This window comes from Oreochromis niloticus, linkage group LG18 (genome assembly GCF_001858045.2).
Source record: "Oreochromis niloticus isolate F11D_XX linkage group LG18, O_niloticus_UMD_NMBU, whole genome shotgun sequence".
NCBI classification, from domain to species: domain Eukaryota; kingdom Metazoa; phylum Chordata; class Actinopteri; order Cichliformes; family Cichlidae; genus Oreochromis; species Oreochromis niloticus.
Genome location: NC_031982.2, coordinates 28927363 through 28953281, shown reverse-complemented (window position 1 = coordinate 28953281; position 25919 = coordinate 28927363). Strand labels below are relative to the sequence as shown.

At 39.5% G+C, this 25919-nt stretch overlaps 2 protein-coding genes across 4 annotated transcripts in view; one reads left to right on the top strand and one right to left on the bottom strand.

The window, feature by feature from the left end:
• LOC100698585 (frizzled-8) overlaps nucleotides 1-25919 on the top strand; it is a 66234-nt gene that overhangs the window by 26335 nt on the left and 13980 nt on the right. The gene's annotated exons all lie outside the window — the stretch shown is intronic.
• On the bottom strand, nucleotides 2328-25580 carry LOC100691542 (cyclin-Y). Of its 2 annotated transcripts, XM_005476801.3 has the most exons (11): nucleotides 25046-25580; nucleotides 12064-12138; nucleotides 8689-8706; nucleotides 8370-8404; nucleotides 8110-8204; nucleotides 7986-8021; nucleotides 7082-7139; nucleotides 6608-6727; nucleotides 6014-6180; nucleotides 5485-5647; nucleotides 2328-4745 (listed from the first exon to the last, which is right to left on the bottom strand). In XM_005476801.3, the coding sequence occupies exons 1-11, from the start codon at nucleotides 25197-25199 to the stop codon at nucleotides 4629-4631; spliced, it is 1038 nt and encodes a 345-aa protein (XP_005476858.1). In that variant the 5' UTR covers nucleotides 25200-25580; the 3' UTR covers nucleotides 2328-4628. The 2 variants fall into 2 exon arrangements, with proteins under 2 accessions (XP_005476858.1, XP_003447495.1); XM_003447447.4 differs by lacking the exon at nucleotides 8689-8706.

The window sequence follows — 25919 nt, the reverse complement described above, 5'->3', positions numbered from 1 at the left end:
AGGATTTGTGTTTACATGTATAGAGCAGCACTACAGCATGGATAGGACAGTTTTCCTTCTCCTTTTAGCTCTGGTGTTAATCTCCAACAATATTTGCATTCATTACTAGAAACACAACTTTAGGTTTCTAGCTGGTAACTTTATTTTTCTGCAAAATGAAAAGGATAAATACATTTTATGAGAGTGGGGCGGTCATAAAATCAAAACAACATGCTAAAAGATAATAAAAAAGTTCTGTAGAGCTGGAGGAAGCTGCAGGGCTCTCGCTATGAGGTCCCTATTTCAATTTTAATACAGTATTTTGTCAACTGTAAATTTTATTAGTCCATACTTCCCAGAACTTCCTGGTAAAGAAGATCTTATTTATTCACATCTAGCAAAATATTTGGTTTTGTTAACGAGGTAAATGTGTGTGCAGGGCCAATAATAAACAGCCATGCTCAGCCAATTAGACCCATGCTCTCTTGTCTCGAGAGCCGTCGCTACGACACTGCCGGATTGGTGTTGTTGCTCTGGGGTTTGTTGGTGATCCCTTGTCTGTTTGAGAGAACAGTGGAGGTTTTAAGTGGTGCTGAGGGGCAAACTGAGATGACACTGAAGTGCTTGTGGGTGACCGAGGCATCACCTCTTTGCCATCTGTATTTTCTGGCCTCTTGTTATTACTTGCACTAGTTCCAATCGTGGTCCCAACACATGCCTTCGTTTGAAGAAGTCCACCATTTGGCACAACTCCATCAGCAGGTTTTTCATCTCTGAGGCCATTCACCTTTGAGCTTCCACTTGGGCTGGATCGTCTGGTTAAAACAATATCAGTGTCTTCTGTCACCGTTGCCATTGTAAACGTGCTGTTTTGCTCTCTATTACTTATCTCCTCCATCAGCATCTCCCTCTTCCTCCTCCACCTCACCATTGCCTTCACAGAGTTCACCAGATCAATCAAACTTAATAGGACTGATAAAAACGCAACACAGAGCATGAAGTTGAGCATTAAGTTCTTTTCTGTTGGTCTGGATATATAGCATTCAACCCCAGATGTGCAGGGAGCCTCATAACAGAGGAAACTCTTAGGAATCGACAAACCAAAGAGAAAAAACTGGGCTGCGCTAAAAATAGCTTCTAGAAGAATCCTTAGAATTATAACTGCGAAGTAAGCGCCGTAGAAGCGTGGCGCTCCCCATTCAAGTGGGAGGTCATGAAGCAGGGCTTTACGCGAGGACGGCTCTCTTGAGGATTCTGAATTCTCGCTGCAAGACGATCCTCCTCGACTCCTGCCCCTGTAGAAACCTCCAAAATAGGGACATGAGAAAACTTTGTGCATGATGTAGGTGGCAAACATCAAATGGGGAAGACATAGAAGAGTAAGGTGGAAGAGCCAGAAACGGAGGACAGAGACAGGAGCAAATAGATCAAAGCACACGTTGGAGCAGCCTGGCTGCATGGTGTTACAGTTAAATCTGTCCTGTTCATCACTAAAGAGCGTGAAGCCGGCCAGGAGGAGGACGAGCAGACGGAAAACCAACATCAGTATCCACCAGGTTTTGCCTGTAATGGAGATGGTGAATATGAGTGAATATGTGCTATCAAATCTTTTCAATGCCTAATAAGAAGCTGTATTTTTTATTAATTAAAGTTAAATACAGATAAATAAGGATATAATGTATTAATGCTAGTAATTTAAAAATAATAGCAACAATAAATTGTCACAGGAAATCCTCTTGTTGTGTTAGAGTGACAAATCATTATAAAGCACCCACTTATACACAAATAATTCATTCAAAATCAAACGTTTTAATGATTTCACATGTTAATTTGAATATTCTGCCACACCAACTTACCAGTAAAGGACACATTTTGATTTATAGTGATGAAGAATATCTCTTTTGACCCCATCATCCTCATTGTTCAACGCCTCTTTTAAACTGGCCAGTCCGACTTCTGATGATGTTTCGAGGTGGTGTCCCCCAAGTTGCTCTCCCCTTTAACTCGCTTCTAAAATCACAATGCTGATCCTCACAGCTTCCCATTAAACACACTGACCTCTAACGCGCTGATAGTGCCTCTTACCCCTGTCTGCAGAGCACAGGACCTGCGGAGAGAGCTATTCTTACCGTGCTGCCATCAAAGCATTGTTGGGATGTCTAAGTCAACTTTACTGGAAGCTGGCAGTCACACTCACACATGGCCAGGTTTGTTATCTGTTAATCATCCGCTAAAGTGAAACAGGCAGTCACACCACAAAATAATTAATTAGATACTAATTAGATAACACTGGAAGCATAATTACAACATGACCATAAAAACATCAAAAATAATTAACGGACAACAACTTATCAAGCGAGAATATTTTGTTTTATTAAAAACACAAATCAGTCACATCCATAAATAACTTAAATTTAACCTGTTTCAGTTTTTGAACTCTTTATACACTGTACAAAGTTAATTTCCAAAATAACTACACTATATTTCTATATTTTACTGGTTTAGCGTTGAGACACTGAGGTGAAAAGAAACGTGGAAAAATTCATATCTTGCCCGAATGAGAAAATCCAAATAACAAAACGATGTTTTTAAAGGTGAGTGGAAATTTAAAGATTAAGCAGTAGTACTAGCTTGTCATGATTAAACACAGGGATTCAAGACACCCTTTATCAAGAGTACCAACCATACATAACTAGTAGATGAGACCTGTTTACTTTGCTTCTAATAAAAAAATATTTGGGGATATGAGAGAAGAAATTTGTGGGATTTGAGGCATTAGATATTTGTGAAGTTGCAGTCATACAATTAATACACTTTTCTTTGGTTCATATTGTTATTTAGTTGCGTGCTATCTTACTAACGTGTCCTGTGAAAACTTGTATAACTACAAAAATGACCTCATCAAACACAAGGAAAACAGCTCTCTTTTTTGGCTTACCCCTATATATTAGGAACGTTGGGTTTCACGGGGTTTGAGAAGTTACAAAACAGAAACCCTTTAACCCAGACATGTCAGCGAGTCCTTCAAGCATCCATCCAAGAACATGTTAATACTGTAAATAAAGACAGTAGCCAGGGTAGGATACACTGAGCATGAAGCTCGTGAGACCGGAGCTTTTTACCAGATTTTCCAGAAGAACAGTAAATGTGATATATACAGTCAGTAATGCTATAATACTGAACATATATAAACAAAGGCATGTTGGGCAGCCTCCTCACATCTGCAATAGATCAGCATCCAGTGGTCAGCGCACTTGTCAGACCAGTTATGTCATTCTCTTTGTTTGAAGTTAGACATTAAATTTTACTTGACTATAAAACATTTTAAGTAGCAACAGCACATTTGAGTTTCACAGTAAATGGATAATGTTTTGTTAGATAAATGTTTAGTACAAAATAACTTTCCATCTTTTCACCCATCTTTTCTCTTTTTTTTCCTTAAGCCAGTGTTCAAAAAAAAAAAAAAAATTAAAATTACTGTGTATAATTTGACTACAACGTCTATAAAGACTGTTCACTGCAAGAAACATGGATTATTTGGGATAATAGGAAACATGTTCTCTGAAACATGTATTGCAGATAATTTTTCGATGTAATGTTAACACGTAACGTAACACGTAACTTCTTCTGCGGTATGGTAGAATTTTATGGTAGTTTCGGTAAACTACTCTTTTAAATGACCGTACCCTGGACCGGCAGCCTTTTTCTGCAACACCTCAAATAACCACTAGATGTCAGCAGAGGGTCGTGCTGTCTCCTGCTTTTGAATTTGTGGAGTCATGTTACTGAAGGAAAACCTGGTGATTTTTGCTATACTGATACATCTATAGGGATCCTTTAATGTATTCTAGCCCTTTCTTTCTATGGTGTTTATTTCATTATCTACTCTCATTTCTCCTCACAATAACCGAAATGAGGAGCATTAAAGTCAATCGACATATCAACCAGACTACCTGAGCATAAAGAGGTACACTAGAACTGTAAACCTTGAATATTTCCAGAGGAGAAATCTTTATTATTCTTACTCCCATCAAAGAAATAAATAACCAGTAGAAAGTCCTGTGCTACACTACTAATTGCCAAACACGGTTGAAAATGTTGAAAAGTACTTAGAAAATAAATAAATAATACGCAGGGTTATCTGAAAGACAGGTTATTTAGAATCTCCGAAGCTAGTTAAAACCGAGAGATTTGTCTGGACAAAACCAGAAAACCGAACTGAGACTTTTTACACTGAGACAGGTTGACAATGCCATGTCCTCAAAAGTTTCAGACTTTTGTCTTGTCCTGGATTTCCTTTATACTCCAAAACTAGAGTTGTCTCCGAATGTCTTTGAATGGTTGACGTGACAACCAGTAACTCCCTTCCCTCTTACAGTACAAAAATATCGAGGCACTATGAAGGCATTAAGTTAAAGTAGAAACACGTCTTGTTCGCTTAATCTTCTAAAACTACAACTGTAGTTTGCGATTCTTGACTCCAGGTCCATTGGATGGTGCCAGGTTACACTCACTGTTCCAGAATGAAGCTTTGCATCCTGGGTCCATTCACACTGAAACACTTCCATTGAGCATAAACACACGTTTTCTCCTTCAGGCAGCGTCTGTAGCACGATGTCACTGTTCACTATATGACAGCATATTAGTGGTTAAGAGAGGATTGCAGGAACCCATCGGATCCCGCATAGATTGTCCATGCTCGCCGAGCGCTTCCTGGCAGCTTTCCGCACATCTTTGTACTTGTCATCACATAGCCTGGAGATGGCCTGCAAAAGGGCATAAAGACATTTAAGATATTGTTGTCATTTGGCTGCATGTAGGGCTTTTATGTGATAGAAGCATTAACGTTTTAGTTTCTAGAAAACGTTTCAAATCTTTTTTAAAAGTAAATAGTGCAATTTGATGCCCCTTTACACATTTCCAATACACCGGAAGATCTGTAAAGGTAATTGTCCTATCCTGGTAAACTGGTTTTCTTCACCTCAGCCTCTTAAAAGGGAGTTTTTCCTTCCTGCTGTTGCCCAGTGCTTGCTCGTAGTGGGTCGTCCGATCATTGGGGTTTTCTCTGTATTATTGTGGAGTCTTTACCTTACAAAATAAAGCACCTTGGGGCTACACAAATAAAATTGAAAGGCCAGTCAGCAATTAGTTGCCCTGATCAGTCAGTGACACCTCCAACATGCACAGTCTCTTTCAGCCAGCAGGCTCTACAGGAGCAAAGGCTCTCCACACTACAAAAATTTTTTTTTTTTTAGTTAACTACTTTTAATAAATGCAGTACTTGGCTTATCCCTTTAGTTCCCTTCTCTATGTTGCTAACCCTGAGAAACAATTGTGGCAATCGGGCAAAGCTGAGTTGTTACAGTCTGGAACAATTTATAACTCCTATATTTACTGGCTTTGAGTTTCTTTATTTTCATCGATTACTAATCAAGGGGACAATGTAGTAATTTGATGGATAGAAAAGAAAGAAAAACATTCGGATGGAAACCTTAACGGTCTCACCTCCAGTTTTTGAGCCTTCTCCCTGCTGAGCGGCTCCAGGGGGAAGCTGAGGTTGTTCGACTCTGAGAGAGATCGCAGGTCAAAGTAGTACTTGGCGTAGACGCTGGACGGCACGTTGATGTTGAACTGCAGCAGCTCCAGAAACTGTCGCTCCAATTCGTTCCTGGTCGCATGATCATACAATTTCTGTGTCAGTGCACTCACCCAGTGACTTTTTCGAAATGTTTTCTTTGTGATATCAAGAAGAAAAAACGCCTCCTTGAAATCACAAATCATCCTTCAAAGTTAGGTGTTGTTGAGTCTTTCATTCCCTTTATGTATTTGTTTGAAACCTTGAGGATTTAAACCCATGACTTGATGGAGAAGCTTATCACACCAAATCTCATGAGCATCGTTCAGGTTTTTCTCGGGCTGCTTGTCGTTTTCTTTTGTCTTTTTTTAAATTTTACCCAGTCCCCAACCTACTCCTAATTCAAACCTTAAATCCTAAATTTCAAGACCATTCCCATCCTTAATGCTAATCACTCACATGTCCTCCACTGTGATGTCCTTGAGAATCTGACAGTAGTCGACATTCCAGACAGCTTGATCGTCCCAGACTTTGGAAGCCAGCAGGATAGCACCCAGAACGATCCTCTTCCAGTTTCCTGGACAGATGTCAATCTCTGCATAGGTCAGGAGCCTCTCCAGATAAACCTGCACAATCACATGGATAAAGACTGAAAACTAGATAGAAAAACAAAGCAGCAGACAATCATTAACATGGAAAAAAACAGTTTACTAACAGAACCTGATTTGATCTAACTAATAGTGTCAGGAGGTAAACGATTGTTTGTTTGTTTTTCCCTGTATGACAAACTACATTCATCACTGATCTCTCAGAGCCCACAATAGTCACATGCATTACAGTAGTTATGATGCATAGTCTCATCAACAATTTGCACACATGCCTGGGTTGTCTGAACATATCAGGCTGCAATTTCCCCGGGGGCCTAAACACAAACTGTGTGCACACAACTGAAAGGTCCATCTTATCTCACCTTAGGGGCAAAGTGTCATGAAGATACCTGTTTTTTCTAAAAATAGATTATTTAATGGCAATACACAAATAAATAAGCCTCACCAGTGTGACAATTGCACACTCAGCAGTGAGCTGAGCAGCACTGAACAGTGTCCTGACAAAACGGTAAATCTGCTTCTGCTCCGGATCGTGTTGATTGTAGTCCGGTGGAACCTCTGATTTCTGGATAAACGAAGGGAGGCAGAGATTGGATAAAAGAAGAACAACCATCAGGGAAAGTGAGAAAAGTGGACGATGATGGATGACAATTTTGCGAGGAGGAAGAAAAGCCAAAACAGAGAGTAGGGTGACAAAGACAACAAGGCATAAAGAAAAGAGCGGAAGTGAAAATGAAGCAACAGACGGTGAGGGTGAGAGCAAGAATAAAGGGTTTAAAATGGGAGAGCAAAAAATCTTAACACACAGAACCAGACTCTACCAAGGTGCATTAAAAATACAATAGAAAATCTGACACAGTTTTGTCAAAACGAGCAGCAGGATAGTCAACAGATTTAAAAATGAAATCGCTTATCTTACCGAGAGAGGGTGAAGCTTCTCATCAAAGATATCTAATAGCGTCCCACCGTCTGCATCTCTGGAAAGGAATAAAACATTTTTTTTCCTCTTTTCTATCCGTCCACTTTCTCAAACACTCATCCAATCCAGGGTCAAAGAGCCTGGAGCCTATTCCAGTTATCACAGATCGACAGGCAGGGTACACTTCAGTCTGCTAACCACAGTGGGCTACTACCGTGGCAAAAACAGAGATGTTCACAAACTGTAAATGCCTTGGAGTTTTGGGTAAAGCGATACATATTAACTATTTTAAAGTAGGCTATTATGGCTACGTTACGGATAAAGATCACTGCAACTGAAACAGTTTCAAGATGAGTTTGAACAGCTTGAAGCTTCCTTAAATCCAAAAACACAGATCACTGTCACAGAAGTATACATTCGATTGTCATTACGTGGGGTTTGGAATTCTTTACGTGTTATTCTGGGACTTAAAGTTTAGATTTGTTTTGTTTCCAGATTTTGTTTAGCAACGTCCTTATTTTTTCCCTCCGGAATTAGTTTGTTCTTATTTAGTCTTTAGTGTCGTGTTTCATGCCTTCTTGTTTCAGTTCTAGAAGTTCTTCATTTCCTGTTTTATTCTGATAACTCTTGTCTTGCATCCCTCACTTTGAATCTTTCAACAGTCCAGACATCCTTGAAACTGTGACAAGATTAAACATAAGTACAGACTTCAAACTGTGCTGAATTTTAGATGTAATTTTGTGCATTCATCATAAAAAGCTTAAAAAAGACAGAAGCACAGATAAACCGTCCAGAATAGGCAGCAGTTCTGCATTTAGATTTTGGGATAAACAGAATATATTGTCCTTGATATCAGATGCCCAGATATTAACTGTCAGCCTTTAAGTAACATGAGAATCCTTACCTGTTTTTTATATGGTAGTATATTGCCAATGCTACACTGTAGACAGAAAGAAATGTTTATATTAATATCAGAAAAGCATGTAGGTTTAAAAAAAAAAAAAAATTTTCCTTCCTGGTGTTACAACCATTTGATGGTGTATTTGAGGTTGGGCTGGCTGACTGTGTTGTCATCCAGGAAGATGGTGGAGCAGGAGCTGTATTTGCGCCTCAAAGTTCCGTGCTACAAATACACAAACACGCGCACAAACAAAAGACTGTTAATAGAATTCACATGTTTTGGTCTCATCTATAGCATGCAAGGGTAACGTGCACAAAAAGAATAAAGAAGAAGAAAAAATATCATGTTTCAATTTTTGCAAGGAAGCAGAAAAATCTGTGCACTCACATTATTGATGAAGAGACTCTTTCTTTTCTCCCGCACTGTAAAAATAAATAGAAGACATTCAACATCTGTAATTTTTCCCAAAATGCCAGAAGCAAAAAAAAAAAGCCAAACACAAAACCCACCAACTAGAAGCCTGTAAAACACACTAAACACTATTAGCAAAGTGTTAATAGCAGCTAGCAAAAAAGGTTGCAATAAATTGCTGAGAAAAGACAGTTAAAGGATGTGTTAAAGGGTAAAAGTAAAGACAGTGAGCTGCGACACAGAGGGGGAAATGTGCAGTTTTGCCACTAGATGGAGACAAAGTTACACTACTCACCAGTCCTGTATGCTACCTCTGAAAAAAGAGGAACCAACAGGCTTATTTCTATGCATGAGAGTCACTGATTCACTTAAAGAAACAAACAGCATACATTGTAGGGCAAGGCAAAACGTCCTCATAAATGATCATCAAACAAGCATTTGTAATGTCAACATGTTAATGCTTAAATATTCTAATATGGTTTGGGTTCTGATAACAGTGAGGGCATCCTAGAGGGTCGTGAGATACATCTAAGGGGTCCAAATAAATCCTTACAAGAGAGGAAACCTCTGATAAAGTCATTTATTGTTACTTTTTGTCTCACTTGGCTTTTCTCTGGGAACAGCGTCAGCACTTCAAGTACTAAAATAAGTACCTGGGACAAAAAGATCATTCTTTAAGTAAACTTCTACTGCAAATGCAATCTGTCATAAGCAGCTGAAGAACTTGTCCAACATTTTTATGCTCATAAGCCAAGTGCAATGAATTTTAAACAAAATACAGTGCTGTGCAGTCATGAGCCATCACTCATTTCTTAATATTTTGCTTTCAAGGAGACAGATATGTAATTCTTTTAAAGTGGCCTCAGGCAATAGTTTTCCAGTCCTTCTAAAGGTCTTCTTTTTTCTTGTCTTTGGACATTGGCTGCTTTGTCGCTCATTTTTAGTTCAGCCTTTGTATAATGATGATTTTCTGTATAAACCAGTTCTAAATTGTATCTGTAGGCACGTTGTTAGTAGCAGTCTGTTACAAAAACACATAATTTGTTCCCATTTTAGGTGAAACTAAGAAACACGCAGTAATAAAACTGTAGTGTTGCACCAACAAGCAGGGGTGTAATTTCCAGGGGGGTTAAGGGGGGTTATGACCCCCCCAATAATCAGACCCAACCAATATAACCCCCTCAATAAAATTATGAACTATCTTGCATAAATAGGCTGTTGATTTTCTTTACTCATTTCAGGTATTACCAGCAAAATAGTTGCATGTTTAATCATCTGGGAATTTACCCAGATTTATTTACTTATTTAGACAGAGATCTTGACCCCCTCCAATGTTCAGCACAAAGTTACACCCGTGCCAACAAGGTGATTCCCAATAAGAGGAAAAGGGGCAATGACAAATGGACAACAAACATAACAAAAGGCAGCCAATATCCAAAGAAGCCTTTTGGAATATCCTTCAGGGAACTTGGGGCTGTGCTGAAGAATAAAGGTGGTCAAATATTCAAACATTGGCTTTCAAGCACACTGAATAGTACAAACTCTGCTTTTGTCTTACCTCTTGTATTTCAATGTGAATTTGCATGTTTCAGTAAAATGCTGCATGTTTTTGCATTTTTCTAACTAAATATTAAGAAATGAGGTGTTGGTTGAGACTTGTGCTCAGTCCTGTATTAAAGGATAGAGCTAGTGTTGCATCGTATTTTTAGTACAAAAGATAATATGAAAAGACCAAAAGCAGACCAAGTTAAAACAAATTGCAAACACTGCTTTTAAATTTGGAGCATTTCTGGATAATAAAACAGCTCAGAGGCACAAAGGCTTACATCACTCTGTGACTGCATGGGCAATATCAGCAAGTATAATTTATTTAACACTGATGTCTTTAGGGGATTTGTTGACTTCAGAAAAGAAAGCTATAAAAGCAGCAGTTTTATGTTTAAAGCCACAAAAAAGAAGGAGTTTGTCTCTAAATGTTGGCGATATTAAGCAATAATTATTTTAAAAAACTCACACATCTCACATCATTTTATTCCTTCTTTGTTTGGAGGAGGAACATTAATCAAATGTCACTTGGAAGTTCTCTGCATGAATAAGTTCATACGCGTGTACAAAAAGAAATTCAATCCAATATAAAATATTAAAAGGCATTAAAAAGCAAGCATCTTTAGTTGTTTCTGAAATTCCAGCAACAACAACAACGATCTCATGCTGGGACGTTAATGGATCTTAGTAACACTTCCTCTCTATATGTGCGAGCTTTCCCCAACAGGATGCTAAAAGTCTCAGTCTTAATGCAACAGCACAAATTCAGCTGGCTGCAAACATTTCCCTGATCAGAGCTGCTGTGTGCACTGTGTCCAGACTTTTTCCAAACCCTCTTTATTGTTACTGCATTTGAGCAACTTGCAGTGCTGATAACAGGAAGTGCAGCGTGTCAAGCTAATGTCAATAAAGCCAAAACTGTGTTCCGAACTATACAACACTATCTGTATGTTTTTTGCAAACTGTGCTTTCTAAATGTTGGGTTTTTGTCTTGTTGTATATAATTACATCAAAACTAAACACTGGAAACCTGTTACATGTCTTTCAGCTCCTCCCTTTAGGGATCATCACAGCAGATCTTCTGTCTCTGTCTCACATTGTCCCTAACATTCCTCCTTGTCACACAAACCCTCTACATGTCCTCCTTCACTACATCTATGAATCTTCTCTGTGGGCTTCCTCGTGTCTTTTTTGCTTGGCATCTCCACATTCAACATCCTTGGAAATCATAACATCTTCAGGTCTTCTTGCCGTCGTCTCCAAACCATACATCGTAGGTCTCACTTCCATCTTGTATTTCTTTCCTTTCACTTTTGTTGCTGTCTTTCTGTCATAAATCACCTCTGACACTCATCTCCACCCGCTCCACCCTCCCTGCAGACTCTTCTTCACCTCTCTTGTGCACTTTCCGTCGCTTTGGATGTTTGACCCCAGGTGTTTGAACACATCTACCTTCAATAACAACTGACTTTCATTCCTCTTCTCTCCACTGCACACCTCCACCTCTCCAGGCTCTCTTCCACTTGCTCCTGACTCTCACTAAAGATCCCAGTGTTGTCTGTGAACATCATAGTCCACGGAGACTCCCGACTAACCCTCATCTGTCAACCTGTCCATAACAATTGAGACAAAAAGGGACTCGGAGCCAATTCCTGATTTAATCCCAAGCCCACCTTGAACCCATCTGTCATTCCTATCATACACCTCACCACTGTCTTGCTGCCTGACTTCTTCATGCAGTACCACAGTTTGTCTCTTGGCATCCTATCATAAGCTTCCTCTAGATCTATAAAAAGACACAGTGCAACTCTTTCTGAACTTTTTCTTCCTCAACAATTAACAACTGAGTATGTTGCTAATGTGATTAAATTATTCTTATTTACCAGAACTGATAAACCCTGATAAAAGAGTCTAAGGAATCCAGGTCATCGTAGTCTAAGGAGCTTGGAAAGAAAAGCGTCTGGACTTCTTTAAGTTGCTTAAGTTCAAGCAACTTAAAGAAGTCCAGACGCTTTTCTTTCCAAGCTCCTTAGACTACGATGACCTGGATGACTGAGAACCTTCACAGACCTGATAAAAGACTAATTTCCTGTTATGTGAAATTCTATAAAGCCGAGCCACTCACCGTCATTCTGTGATTTGCTGAGGAATATTGTGCTTGCCCGTGGATGGTCTGATGGATTGTACTCCATGTTCAGCTCTGTCAAAAACAAAGAGCAAAGAATATGTATGCTACCTGAAATATCAAAAAAAAAAAAAACCACGACAGTAGAAAACACACAATGTTTTTCGGTGCAGCATTCACACATGCTTCAGATATATGTTGTGTTAAGTTTGCACAAATGCTAAACAAGGCTACACATTAATTAGAGCTTGTCGCAATTATTACCATCACCATGCAGCTACTTTCAGCTTATTCACAATGGGGTCCCACAGCAGGTAGCCCTGCATGTTTCATTTGGTAGATTTCTATGCAGGATGCCCTTCATGAGGCAAACCCAAAAAGGATGTCTCCCTACAACTACACATCTACAACTTCGATGTATAAACCGATATTATTATCAATATATTAGCATGCAAACACTTCCATGTTATAGGACTATAGATTCCTACTGATGCCTAATACTGCAAATGAAATTAAACTCGAAGGCTGCTCAGAGAGCACTCGCTCCTCCAAGCTCATATTTTGCATTTTTAAATGTATTGTAATATTTTCTTCCTCTGTTTTACCTCCTTGCCAAAATTCTGACAATCAGCCGTGCAACGTTTGCCGACAAGCACTCATCACTATAACACACCTCTGGTCGGGCTCCTTTTTTGTAGTGGCAGAGAAACCAGCAAATAAGAAGACTCGCTCTTAAAGGATGACTAGTTTAGTCTGATTTAAATCACAAGCGTTACTCTTGTAAGTCTGTGTGCGTTTTTTGTTTTTTGTTTCTCTACTCTAACAAATCCAAGCATGAATCATTCCCATCCAGGGCTAATCTGGATTGCATCATGGCCTAAAGGCATGGGCCAGCGAGGCATTTGTGCGCGCATATTATACAGCAGAAGGACTCAGAACAGATGCCAAAAAATCCTTTCATGCCTTGTTCATTGCCAATAACATCAGCTACTCTGACAACAGAGAGCACAGTTGTTATGAGTGAGAAGCTTTCTCTCTTCAGCGAGCGATCATTTCCACACCCAGCACATCTAAAAACAAATCCCGGCATTCGAAATCATGTGCGTATCAATCATATGCATAAATAATTGAGAGTAATTGAAGTCGAATGACAAAATTGAATAAGCAACACCAAAAATGACACAGATACAGCATCTGCTATTATTCACTTAACTCGTCACTACAAATCCTGTAGTGTCCTGCATCAAATGAGAAACATTTTACGAGCCTGTTTTTGGTGATGTCAGCTTTTAAACATGGCCGGCAGGCAGTCTGCACTGCCAAATGTTCTGACTCCTACATTATGACAGGAAAAGCCCCAGATTGAAATCCAGACTATTTGATTATAATGCAGACAGTGAGAGGGACACATGGGTCATCATCTATCCCAGCCACAGCAACTGCTGGACTATGAATGACTGCTGGTAAATTAAAATGAGAGCAAAACAGCTGTGACACAACTGCAGTAACAATTACACAGCTAATATGTTTTTGAACAGGTCTTTCTAACAAACCTACCTGTGCTGCAGACTCTGTTCTCTCTAACTACAAACAGCCATGCTGAGCCTTGTTTAAATTGCTTGAATAGTTTTGTACAGGGAGAAACAACTTTCAATTATTACAGCTGTTCTGCAAAACAGCAAAGACTTTGACAAACACCTCCTGTTGTGTGCAATCAAAAAGTAAAAGTAGCTAACATGCAGGTAGGATTTACTAGAAGCCTGTTATATAAGTCTGCTTAGTTTAAGCTTTTTCTGTCCATAAAGTAACAACTGAAGTTCAAATGAACTCTAGTTTGATCTTAGGAATCGGCCAAAAAAACAGCATTAACAGATGAATTGGTTGATGCCGAAAGGTTACGCTAATCAGCGATTCATTTTATTCATGTATTCCAGAATAATATTAATCGAATTAGGCATCTCCTAATTAGTTCTGGCTGTGCTGCTGTTTCCCCTGCTGCTTTCTTACAATATACAGCTGCACGTGTGATTTGGTCTCGCTAAAAGCCTCAGAAATCCACCAGGGCGAATGGACCCAGCTTGGATTAGATTTGTGTCAAGTTAGCACCTTATGTAACAGTAGTCAGGAGTAGTTTAAATGGTAGCTTAGCTGGTTTTCAATTTGTCTGAAACTTAAAAGAAAGCATGCCAAGAAAGCACAAGGGTGCAAAAAGTATATATATTAACTTTAGCCCAGTGAAAACAGACACGGGACAAAAAAACACATTAAAACATAATAAAAGAAAGAAAAGCATGTTTGTGTATTTGAGAGTGGATGAGAAAGAGTAGAAAAGCATTAAGTAGCAGTCCATTCACAATATATTTTAGTCAGGCCATGATGCATGAGAGCTGTAGTTTGACTTTTCGCTCACTTTGCTGCACTTGTGATCACAGACTTTGACCTGTTCCCAGTATGTCAAAGTCATACTGCCATTTCTATAAAGATCAGACTTAGCAATTTATTTATTGCAATTTATTACTATGTGGAAATACACACACCCCTCTGGATCACTGTGGAGTGATTTCTCACAGGTACCACTGCTGTGTCAAATATATGATGCATGCGTCAGTCTGAGTCTTCCAGTCACACACAGCTAACTCTGCTTTTTACTGCGGTCTGCATAGAGAACAATGGTGGAGCCACTGTCAAGAATCTTTCCAGGAAACCACTAGGTCTGGGGCAAGGTCACATTAGTCAGCAGGACTATAAAATATAGCAAAAAAAAAATCTATCCATCCATCTTCTTCTGCTTTTCCAATTCAGGGTCGATGGGAGGCTGGAGCCTATCCCAGCTGCATTAGGGTGAGAGGCAGACTGGTGTCCAGCCTTCCACAGGGCTGACACAGAGAGACAACCGCTTTCACTTTTCTAGTTGTTTCTGTGGTTCAAAGATGATGTAACATTAAACATCGTTGGTCTCACAAGGTCCTTGAAGTGTTTTTGACTAGCAGAAGCACTTTTGAATCAATCTGACAGGACCTGTCCCTCTAGGCCAACCTGCTGGATTTCCCGGGGTGTACAGTAGCTGGTGTCATGTGTTGACACATGATATTCACCACCTCAAGTAAACTTTAACGGAGAGTTGTGGTCTGCTTTGGAACACTGAAACAGGAGGAGCTCAGCTAACCTATCAGCTGGCAAACCTACCTGTCTGTCTCACTACTCTTACATAATGAATTAAAAACAGGCACCATGCTTTTAACAGGCCAGTCCACTACTGCAACACTTCCAACACTGTGTCTGTTTTGCTACTTTTTAAACCTTTTTGAGGAAATATTATTGCAAAAAAAGGGACGTAATGAACCCTAACGTATAACTACCTGCATCCATTTTTGTAGAAGTACATGTTATATGCGGAGTATTGAGTGTGGCAGCCTCAGCAACAATGTACTGCTGTTTTGTTTTAAGGACACATTAATGCTAATAATTTCTCCAATTCTGCTCTTTAAGTCCAACTACTTTCTATCTAATAGCCAAAAGCTCAGGCAAAACAAAAATCTTCTGGTCCTTTTCACCCATTCAAGGTAAATATTTATTTTTATGCCTTCAATAATGTTAATTTTACCACTGAATCTAGATGCCAAGGGTGACAGTTTGGTCCTTTTACTGCTCATAAACTAAAACTTATAGGTCCTACCATATAAAACGAATTTAATAAATGTTCAGACAAGTTAAGACTGGCTGGTTTTTTTGTTTTTTAATTAATTGAAATCTTATTGGACAACTTTCAGTTTTACATAATAAATTGAGTTCTTCTTGTGAAGCACATACTGATGTTTATCTTGAAAGTTACTTCACAAATTCATTTTTACTTATTTTACTTTACTTCTTATTTGTATTGTGGCACTTAAGCTTCACCCATGACTTATTATCTTATGACCATGTCTACACTAAGAGCAGCTTTGCCTCTGTTAACATTAGAGCCTGCCTGAGCAGGATCTGAAGTTCACTGTTATGAATGTGATGCCACTGTTATTGTTGGAGTCTGTGGTAGCATGAAAACTCACTCGCTCCCATGCAGACAGTAATTATGGTCACTGTTCAGTCATGTGTATTCTTTTTTTCCTCTTAGCAGAGTCGTCTAAATTCATGTACTGTACATGAATGTGTTTAATAATAAATACATGCTGAGGTGAAATCGCGTTCTGAAGGACCTTACCCACCGTTCAAACAGCAGAGTAAGGGATTTCTGAGTAACAGCATCACAGGAAACAATTAACATTTCCCACACTGCCAAACTCTGCATCAAGTAGGGTATGAAGTTTCCTACACACCTGCTCTTCATCAGATAATGAAACACAGAGCGGCGCCATGTTGAATAAACTGTGATAGGTCATATGACCATGACCAGTGATGATAATATTCAAACAGAACCGCGTATTACATTGGAAAAATAGTTAATAAATGAATCATCTGCGAGTAATACCTATTGTCTTTGCATGAGTCATGAGACTAACTAGAAAAACAAAAAGGAAACTTATAAGAACAAGTACATGAAGAATTACATCTCAACAAATCCAGAAAAGATATATATGATGCCTGAGGCAAAATCTAACAGTATAATCTTTGATACACCTGATTACATGTTTTAAACCTACTCGACCAATTAATGTGATTTATGATGGCGCTGACCATCTTTATCAGGCCTTTTCATTGCATGATGAAGAGAGGGCACTCTTAAAATGTCCAACACCAGCACATGCATTAAATTAAAAAAAAATAGAGTTCTGCAGTGTGTGAGCAGTTTATTCTTTTCTATGTTAGTTTTCTTTTTTTGGTCCTTTTTTCATTTTTTTGGTTTTGTTTTGGAGTTTTTTTCAAAAACACACACTGACCACTGGCTTTGAGTGGTATCAGACCAAGTTAAACAAACAGGACTTGCACACATGCACATGGCTTCATATTCCCAGGAGAGAAAGGGGGCACTCCCTGGGAAAGCACTGATAAGCTTAAGCATAAGCACACACACAAACGTATACACACACAATCACATCAGTAATGCTACAGGGACTACTATGGACAAAAATCATGAAGTAAGATTTATTGGAGATAAATTATCTGAATTTCAGGAGTGGGACCACACCTCCAAACACGCCCCTTCCGGGTCTTATCTAATCTATATATGACCCCCAGTTCTACAAGCTCTTCGTTCTCGTTTTCATGCCCCATCCTTGCTCCCCTTTTTTCAATTCTTTCATTTCTTCACTTCTCGTAGTACACGGGGATCTGCCAGGCCCGGGAGCCGCTGCCAGTCCCCATCGAGGCCCCAAACCGCAGCTCAATTCTTGATTAAGCCACTCGCCTTTAAAACGCTGGCAATCCTAAAATAAGGATGTGGGCCCAGCTAGTAAATTAAATTTTGAACTTTTTTTGACCATTTTAGGATTCTCATTCGCAGACAACGGTGCATCATTACACTCCCAGTAATCATATAATGGTCAGTGTTTCAATTCACTCCAATCTCCTTAACAAAAGTAAAATGAATAAATAAAACCAACCAGCTACTGATTATAAATCTCTCTGCTAAACACATCTTCATTACACAATACACCTCGATTTGTATTTCATGACATGCTGGGTTAACGAGAGATTCATCAAGAATCTACGCACGGATCAGTGTGCTCAACCCTATTTTCAGCTTCGTGTAGCATCAATCGCACATTCAAGCCAAGATATCACAGACTGAACCTAAACATGCTGACATATTTCTATTTATTCCCTCCTTTAATAATGACCAAATTCTATAAGTACTAGTTTGGGAAATGAGTTACAGCAAGAAAGATAAAACCTTTATAAGTAAACGTGTTGTGGAAGACTTGTCAGTTTGAAAGTGCTTTTGATTCTGATTAGCTTTATAGTCAAGAGCTGACAGCTTCCTCTAAGTCCTCATTAATTTAAATGAGACTGTCTTTTAGGAGTTTTCTGCCTCAGGAGCTCAAAGCCAGCAGACCTTTCTGAAGTGATAATTAGTGGGATGAGGTGGTCTTGATCTGTAGTGGCAGACAAATTGCTCTCTCATTACTAGTCAGCAAACCAAACAAGTACTTTCTCCTTCAAAGCGACTCTGAATGGACTTTTTTTCTCCAAAGGAAGAATAAGGGTGCCTAGTAATCTTTTTCTTTGTTTTACAATATTTTAACTCCTTTATCTGAGTCGTTCCAGCTCTGCAAACATGTTGAGCTGAGCCAGTCATCTGTCCCTGGGGAAACACATGACTGCTAGTGCTGTAAAAATAGTCATGCTTCTTGATGTGGAAAGAAGTGGATACATTGAATGTTGTGCCACTTCAGCAATGTTACTCTTCTTACTGATTTTTTTATTTTGCTACACAATTTCAGGAGAAAACAGAAATAAAACAACTTTGTTTTCATCTCTTTATATACTTCTTTTGCATTGCAGTGCTTTATAGCACTGTTGGTCAGAGTCGTCACCACGATGTTTCCTGATTCTTGGTTCTCTCTCATGTCCATCGAGTCCTCTTATTGTCAAGAATTAATCCTGATTTCTACACACAGAAGTCAGATGACATTTCCAAAGCAAAAAAGAAAAAAAAAATCGACATTCAGATAAAAATTATAACTCAACTTTTCAAACGTGATTTCCATTTGGTAAATTTATATCTATTTATACACATAGCAGAACTGGCTGCTAAAAGCACTAAAAATGTGTTTCCTGTCTAAGTTTCATTTACTGATGGCACACCCATGTCTACATCAATAAAACAAATAAGTCCTCTTCCTCTTATGAGAAAGCTTCACAGGGCAAAATGTGCTGTTTGTGGAGCCTGCTGTGAGCACATGAGCAGCAGCTGATTTGTTTTTTTTAAGGATCTCAGTTGGTGTGTGGTAATAATGAGACACTTAATTAAAGTGTGTCCAGTTTATTTATCTTGTTGTTGTTGCCCTGTACCCTTCCCACACTAACTAACCACTTGATCAGTCATCTTTCTCCACAGTTGCTCCATTTTAGACGTCAGTGCAAGTATACACTCACCAAGCACTTTATTAGGTACACTTTGATAGTACTAGACTGGAGTTTGCCTTCAGAGCTAATTCTTTGTTGCATAGATTCAAAAAGGTGCTGGAAGCATTCGTCACAGATTTTTGGTCCATACTGACATGACGCAGCTGTCATACTGTTGCTGCAGATTGGCTGCATATCCATGATGTGAATCTCCTGTTCCACCGCATCCTAAAGGCTCTATATTGGATTAACCTCCGGTAACAGTGGAGGACATCTGAGCACAGTGAACTCATTGTCGTGTTCAAGAAATCAGTTTGAGTATATCATCTCATCTGTCCTCCTCCTTATGAGAATAATCCTCTTGTGTCTCATTTGACTTCTCTCGTTTATTATCAGCTGACTTGACTTTACCTTTTTTAAATGTTACACCTCACTACTGGCTTAAAATGAAGTTAAAATTGAAATGTCGTGTCTTGCCTGTCTGTGTAGCTTTGTTCTCAGTCTGTGTAAATCAGAAAAGAGAAACGATAGAAAGAGCCCCAATGACTGAAATGTATAGCAGAATAAAAGAAGGGAAAGGGGCTGGAAGACAAAGACAAACTGTGTGTCTGTTGATTACGTGTAGTAAATAGGGGTTTAGAGAAAACTAAGGAGGTAAATTGGTAAAAGGTTAAGCTTTTGGTTTTAGATTTTCAGTGTTTCCTGCTCACCTCTCTAGTGCCAAAATCAAAAGATTAAGCATATTATTACCTCACGAGCGCACACAACCCAAACAAAAGGAGGCTTTATTTCAGTTAGGGCTGTATGACCCTGCACAAAACTAAAGTCAAGTCTCAGAGCCACGTCTGTCTGCATTTAACCTTTGCCCCTTCTTGTCATCTTTTCATCCTTTTATTCTATTAACCATTTGTGTGAACCTTGGTTGACAGTGTTAAGACCTAAATGAAAGCGACCATGATCTTTACCTGCCAAACCGTGGACAAGGAAACAAATGTTCTGCTATTTTATAGATGTAGATGATTTAGATATAGATGTAAAATGCCTTTGAGTAACAAACTATACACATATGCATCTTTGCTTCTGCATTAAGAGATATATATTTAATGATAACATAATAAACTACCACAACACCAGGTTCATCAGACTATCTGAATTTGCTCTAAATCTTTAAAAAAATATATATATATTTCCTTCCACCCTCCATACTCCTTACCTAAATATAAGCATGTGAGCTGATGCGTGATGCCTTACAGAAACAGAAAGAGTCATTTTAATAGAGAAACACAGACAGCTTTGTCAAAGAAAGGCAGATCACATGACAGCTTTGTCTCTCATTCTCACTTTCGTTATCTTTTCCCTCCAGGACCGGTGTCTCGCTATAAATGCAGAATGTTTTCACAGCACAAACCACATGTCAGTTTCTCAACATTTTAGCTTCTATTTCAGGCTTTAAGCCAGCTTTATCCCTCGTGAGATCACAACAGCTAAAAAAGTACAAATGTGAAGGAGCATTGGGCCTGTTCAGCGTGAAAAAGATAAAAAGCAGCAATAATCAGTGTCATGTGACATGCTTATCTTTAAAACTGGTGTTATGAAAGTAGGTTCCAAACCAGTATAAGGAGAACTGCACGAAAATAAATGCATCTTTGCAAAAACTGAAATTCTCCTTAGATGTCTTTTCTGAAACTAGCTAGCAGCTTAGTTTAGGACAGCTTTCAAGGCCCCAGGTTAGTGAAATGATGGTGTTATGTAGTGAAGCGTTTATCTGTCGTTATAAACAGAGCATGCTGGGAGGTCACTTCAGGACTCTAACACTAAAATCCCCCAAGTGACATAATAGCCCACACTGACTCAGACACAACTGTTTAAGGTTGAGGCACTGGAAAAACATCAGTCAAGCTATCGAGATATTTTAATCAAACTGAATTTCCAAGAAGGCCATTTGGTCATTCCACGCCAACTCACCTAGTTCATGTCATGGGGAAAAAAATTACGTGAGGACTTTATTCAGTTAATAAGACCAAGCAAAATCATACAGCTCTACTTCAAATACTTTTTTGGACATTTTTTAATACTCTGGAGACAATTTATAAGACCTTCCAGTTCTATGATTATATATGTCTGTATATATATGGGGCGATCGTGGCTCAAGAGTTGGGAGTTCGCCTTGTAATCGGAAGGTTGCCGGTTCGAGCCCCGGCTCAGACAGTCTCGGTCGTTGTGTCCTTGGGCAAGACACTTCACCCATTGCCTACTGGTGGTGGTCAGAGGGCCCGGTGGCGCCAGTGTCCGGCAGCCTCGCCTCTGTCAGTGCGCCCCAGGGTGGCTGTGGCTACTATGTAGCTTACCATCACCAGTGTGTGAATGTGTGTATGAATGGGTGAATGACTGGATATGTAAAGCGCTTTGGGGTCCTTAGGGACTAGTAAAGCACTATATAAATACAGGCCATTTACCATGTCGTGTTTTTCATATGGTGACCACTGAGCCTTTCGTCCAGCTTCAACAATCCCAGCACGCTTCCCCTTCAGATCCTGTGTTCATCACTGAGTAGCCACCACGTCGTTTCCAGATAAGTTTCTCACGTCCATCTAGCTCTCTTATTGTCTAGAATTTCTCCTGATCTCTACACACAGAAGTCAGATGCAATTTTCTCAGAGCAAAAAAGAAAAATCTGAATTCAGATCAAATTATTACTCAACAAACATGATTTTCCTATTAGTTGTTCCTCTCCAGATTCCTCAAAACCAAAGTATTTAAAACAACTCAGGCTGACCTATGCCTGCCAAAGCCTGTCAGCGAAAGAGCTCGAACACTGTATAATAATGGTTTTCTCTTGATTATCTTGTTTTCATAATCAGAGGAAACCATAATTGCAACTGGGCTTAAATTTAATTACAGTTATGGTTTCCTACCATAATAACAAACTCCAGATAGAAACATTACACGTAATCTCCTCTGTGAGTTTATTTCAATAAATTAATTTTATTTACTGTTACTAAAAATCTTCTCTGATAAGATTACTATGCAGGGGAACATGATGATCTTTTCTTATCTATCTCTAACAGTTTGCATAAACAAAACTTCTAATTCCCTTCTAAGCAGCTTGAAAGGCTCTGATGAAAACCACCGCGCATCCTCAGATAACCTCTGTGCACCAACACAACATTTTCTCATTTCTGTGAACTTTGAATTCAAGCACAATTAACTTTTTGCTCAGTAGGAAGAATAATCAACCAAGGGCTTTAAAAATTGAGACATTCTATCAGCCTGCTAAAGTTATAGGAAAACAGCCACAAGCATGGATGACATCATTGCTGGTTGTTTGTAAGTCAGCTGAAAGAAACAACAATTGAAAAAAAGCACATTTCTCCAACAACATCAGAGCATTTCGAGCTTCATTCAGATGTATCAAGAATCAAGGGATAGTAGTTAGTTCATGGCCAAATGATCCGTCAGATCCAACATTAAATTAAACACCAAAGAAAATCTGCTGGTTCGACAAAGACGACGCGATCTTACGATGTTACGATGAGCTCTGGGAAAATCGTGATAACAATTTTTCTCTTTTAATTAAAAATTAAAACGATAAGTAACCCTGACGTCCCTACATGTACTCCCATTTAATGCTGCAAAGTCAGCCCATTCACTAAGAGGCACGTGATGATTTGAAAGCAGCATGTCGTGCTCTAAATTGAGGCGTTAATTCTTGGCTATCAACTGTCCCTGGAGGTTTCTTCTATCTGCTCTGACACAGGCTCACAGCTGCCTCTTTTTTGGGAAGGGACGAAGACTTCTTTCTTTTTTTCTGATGTTGCAGATTCTAATGAAGCCCACTAATCTGTCTGTGAATTCATAACAGTCCGAACACATTAGACACGCTCCGGTTTCAATCACCGCACCGCTGAGACAGACGGCCTCTCAGCGCGAGTAATCTTTATCCTCACCAGAAATGACAGTCGACTCTCTGAATCTTCATCATGGCTCTTTTCTTTCTGTTAGAAAGAGCATCTGGCTCCACGCTCAGACAATTATGCATCCGATGAAAGCAACGATCCAAAACATATTTGGGGGGGGCGGGGGACTTCTTGCACTTCTCTATGCAATGTTTTCAGTGATCTTAAAGCCGCCTTGTCACTGATACTGAAGATATATTATCAACATTACCCTGCTGTAATGCAAAGCACTCAAGTCAGTAGTCTCCACAAATGCCATACAGAACATAAGCTGAATCTTTACAAGAGGAAGTGACATCGCTGATCAATAAAAGGCAGGTCTCTCACCATGCTGACTCAGTGCGGATAATGAAGGTCAATAGGCTTCCTATAGCAAAATATGTAAGCGAATATGGCTCCAAATGTTTTCATTTCATGTGCACTCAGCCCCAGATTGCTCAGGTTTAGATTTTAGACAACAGACACGGTTCTTCTAATGTGCTGCTGAGATGTTTCCTCTTTCAGGTTGTTTTCTGCTCTTCTTGAGCTTTGCAGTTATGCAAAGATTTGGCAAAAGAAATCAACACATCTAAAACAAGATTAGATCAGCAGGTGAGAATAATTTCCTCATTTCCCGCCTCATATGATAACCCGTACAAAGTGTTCCTGGGTGAAGATCCTTTATCAGCACAGAACTGTAAACATGGCAAAGAGGAAAGATGATGCTATCAGATGTGTCAGGGCTCTCCAGCAAGTAGTGGCAAAATGTATGACTAAGAATGAGCACCTACTATGAATGTGGGACTTCTTAAAAAAGCACAGATAATGAGGCTGTATCCTGTATAACATGAATGCAGTTAATGTGGAAGAGGATTCAGAACTCTTTGATGAGCAGGTCAAATAAATTAAAAGTGATTAAAAAGGAAAAAATAGGTCAAATGCATCTGTAAACATGGAAATTCTACCTCTTTACGTGACCCAAAGCAAATCAGGTGAAAATACAGAGCAGATACAGGATTAAATACAGCTTAATTTGTGCACCAGATAAGTTAGCAGCCCTTGAAAAGAGCATGTCCTTGTGTGGCTATGCCTTGTTAGACTCCATATTTGAATCTATAGTGGTTGTTGTTATGAGAATCTTCCAAAGCCAGAGTGAAAAGGTTACAACTTATCTGCCAGACACTGTCTTGTAATACAGTGTCTAACAGTTTCATTAAAACAACGATTTATAAAACAGTTTCAAATAAGCTTGTCAGGGACATAGATTGTACAGGGGGGGTGATTTTGTACAGTTTTTGAGAAAAACCACTTATATGAAATGGTTTGCTGTTGGATGGAAATAGGCAGCCCATTTAGTAGCCACTTTCCAGCGTGAATGGGTCAATTGTAATGCATATTAGCATGTGTCAGTGGAGGGGGCTGCGTACCATGCTTGCAAAACAAAGACCGGCACAAAGACGTCTGCCCTCGTGAACAGGATGTTCTCTGCAGCTCCATATCTCTCTGCAGTGCCACATGAGAAGAAAATGCACACAGAAAATACTTGCATGTGCCCGGCTGTACTGAAGATTGATACGTCTCTGCAGTCAACTCAGTATTTTTTGACACATGAGTAGTGCGAGCAGAGGTGGATATGTGAAAGCTACAGATTAATTTTTCAAGATTTGAAAATGGGTGTGACATGTTTTTATTATGTTGTTTTTTTTAGTTCATGAGGCTCCTTTTTGCCTTTACACTAAGCAGAGTCACCAGAATAGAAAAGGCTCAAAACTTTCCCACAGGAATAATAAAACAGATGTTATATGACAGTTCTTATTTTCATTAGTTTACTGCACCTAACTGGTACATTTGAATGTTTCACTCCATGTTATTATTATTATTAGCTGCATTTCATTTATACATAGGTGTAATTAGCTTCAATTAGGCTGTACTTGTTTGTTCAATTCCAAAAATTCATACCAGCCATAAACTTTTATCTTTTATCGTCATGGCAAAAAACGCAATGTTGACACCTTAAACAGTTTTTTGTTGTTGTTGTTTTTTACCGTCAACGTTCTCCCTGTCGCTGATGTGCTGCAGGTTGCATCCCGTCTCCTCCCTACTCATATCCGACTCCTGGTGGTACGACTCCAGCCTCGAGTGGGCATTTCTGCGGAGCTTGGGGCTCCCAGACACGCAGCAAGAGGTCGTGCTCCCCATCTTTACCCGTTCACTGCGCGTACAGGCAGGAGCTGTGCATATAATCTATCCTTTCCGTTTAAAACGGAAGCTGAAACGACCCCACCGAGCCGGTGAGCGTAGATCACGAGAGCGCACTGGAAACATCCATCGTAGCGCCCACAGATGCTGTCAGTCTTTGGTGTCCACGGTGAGGCTGTCACGGGAGATGAAGATGACACTTCTCTAGAAGCCAGAGTAAATAACGGGCCGACCTACCACTGCTACCCCAGGAATCGTACAACCCGGAGCATCCCGTGCGGCTGATGATGTGAGCGACGACGGGCGCACGGTGATGTGTGGATCGGTGTTGAGGCTGGCTGTCAGCGCGATGCAGCGACGGGGAGGGTGTAAATCCCGAGAAAAGGTTCCGGTTCAAGTGGGTGGATACAAATTTGACAGCAAAGAGAGAGGCTAAGGGGCGAGAGAGCTGATTTAATGATTTATTATTGTTAATTAATGATGGTATTTAATCCCTAATGCCGAAAGGTCCATTTATCTACGTCTGTCTATTAATCCACCATTAAATAGATGGATCCATTTTAAGAAGCAAACAGAAATTTGCAGGTTTTTACATAAATACTGTGCAAATGAGGTGTTACACGATGGTTTGTGCCTATGGGTTAATTTTAAGGAGAAATTGTCTTATTGTGACAGAATGACGTTAAATCTTTATGTTATTGTAGGCCAGGTTAAATGAGG

Coding starts and splice junctions, on each gene's coding strand:
- LOC100691542 (XM_005476801.3), bottom strand. CDS start 25,199: ATGGGGAGCACGACCTCTTGCTGCGTGTCTGGGAGCCCCAAGCTCCGC. Junction 12,139..25,045: donor CGACAGGGAGAACGTTGACG/GTAAAAAACAAC, acceptor TGTTTTTGACAG/AGCTGAACATGGAGTACAAT. Junction 5,648..6,013: donor GACATCACAGTGGAGGACAT/GTGAGTGATTAG, acceptor TCATGCGACCAG/GAACGAATTGGAGCGACAGT.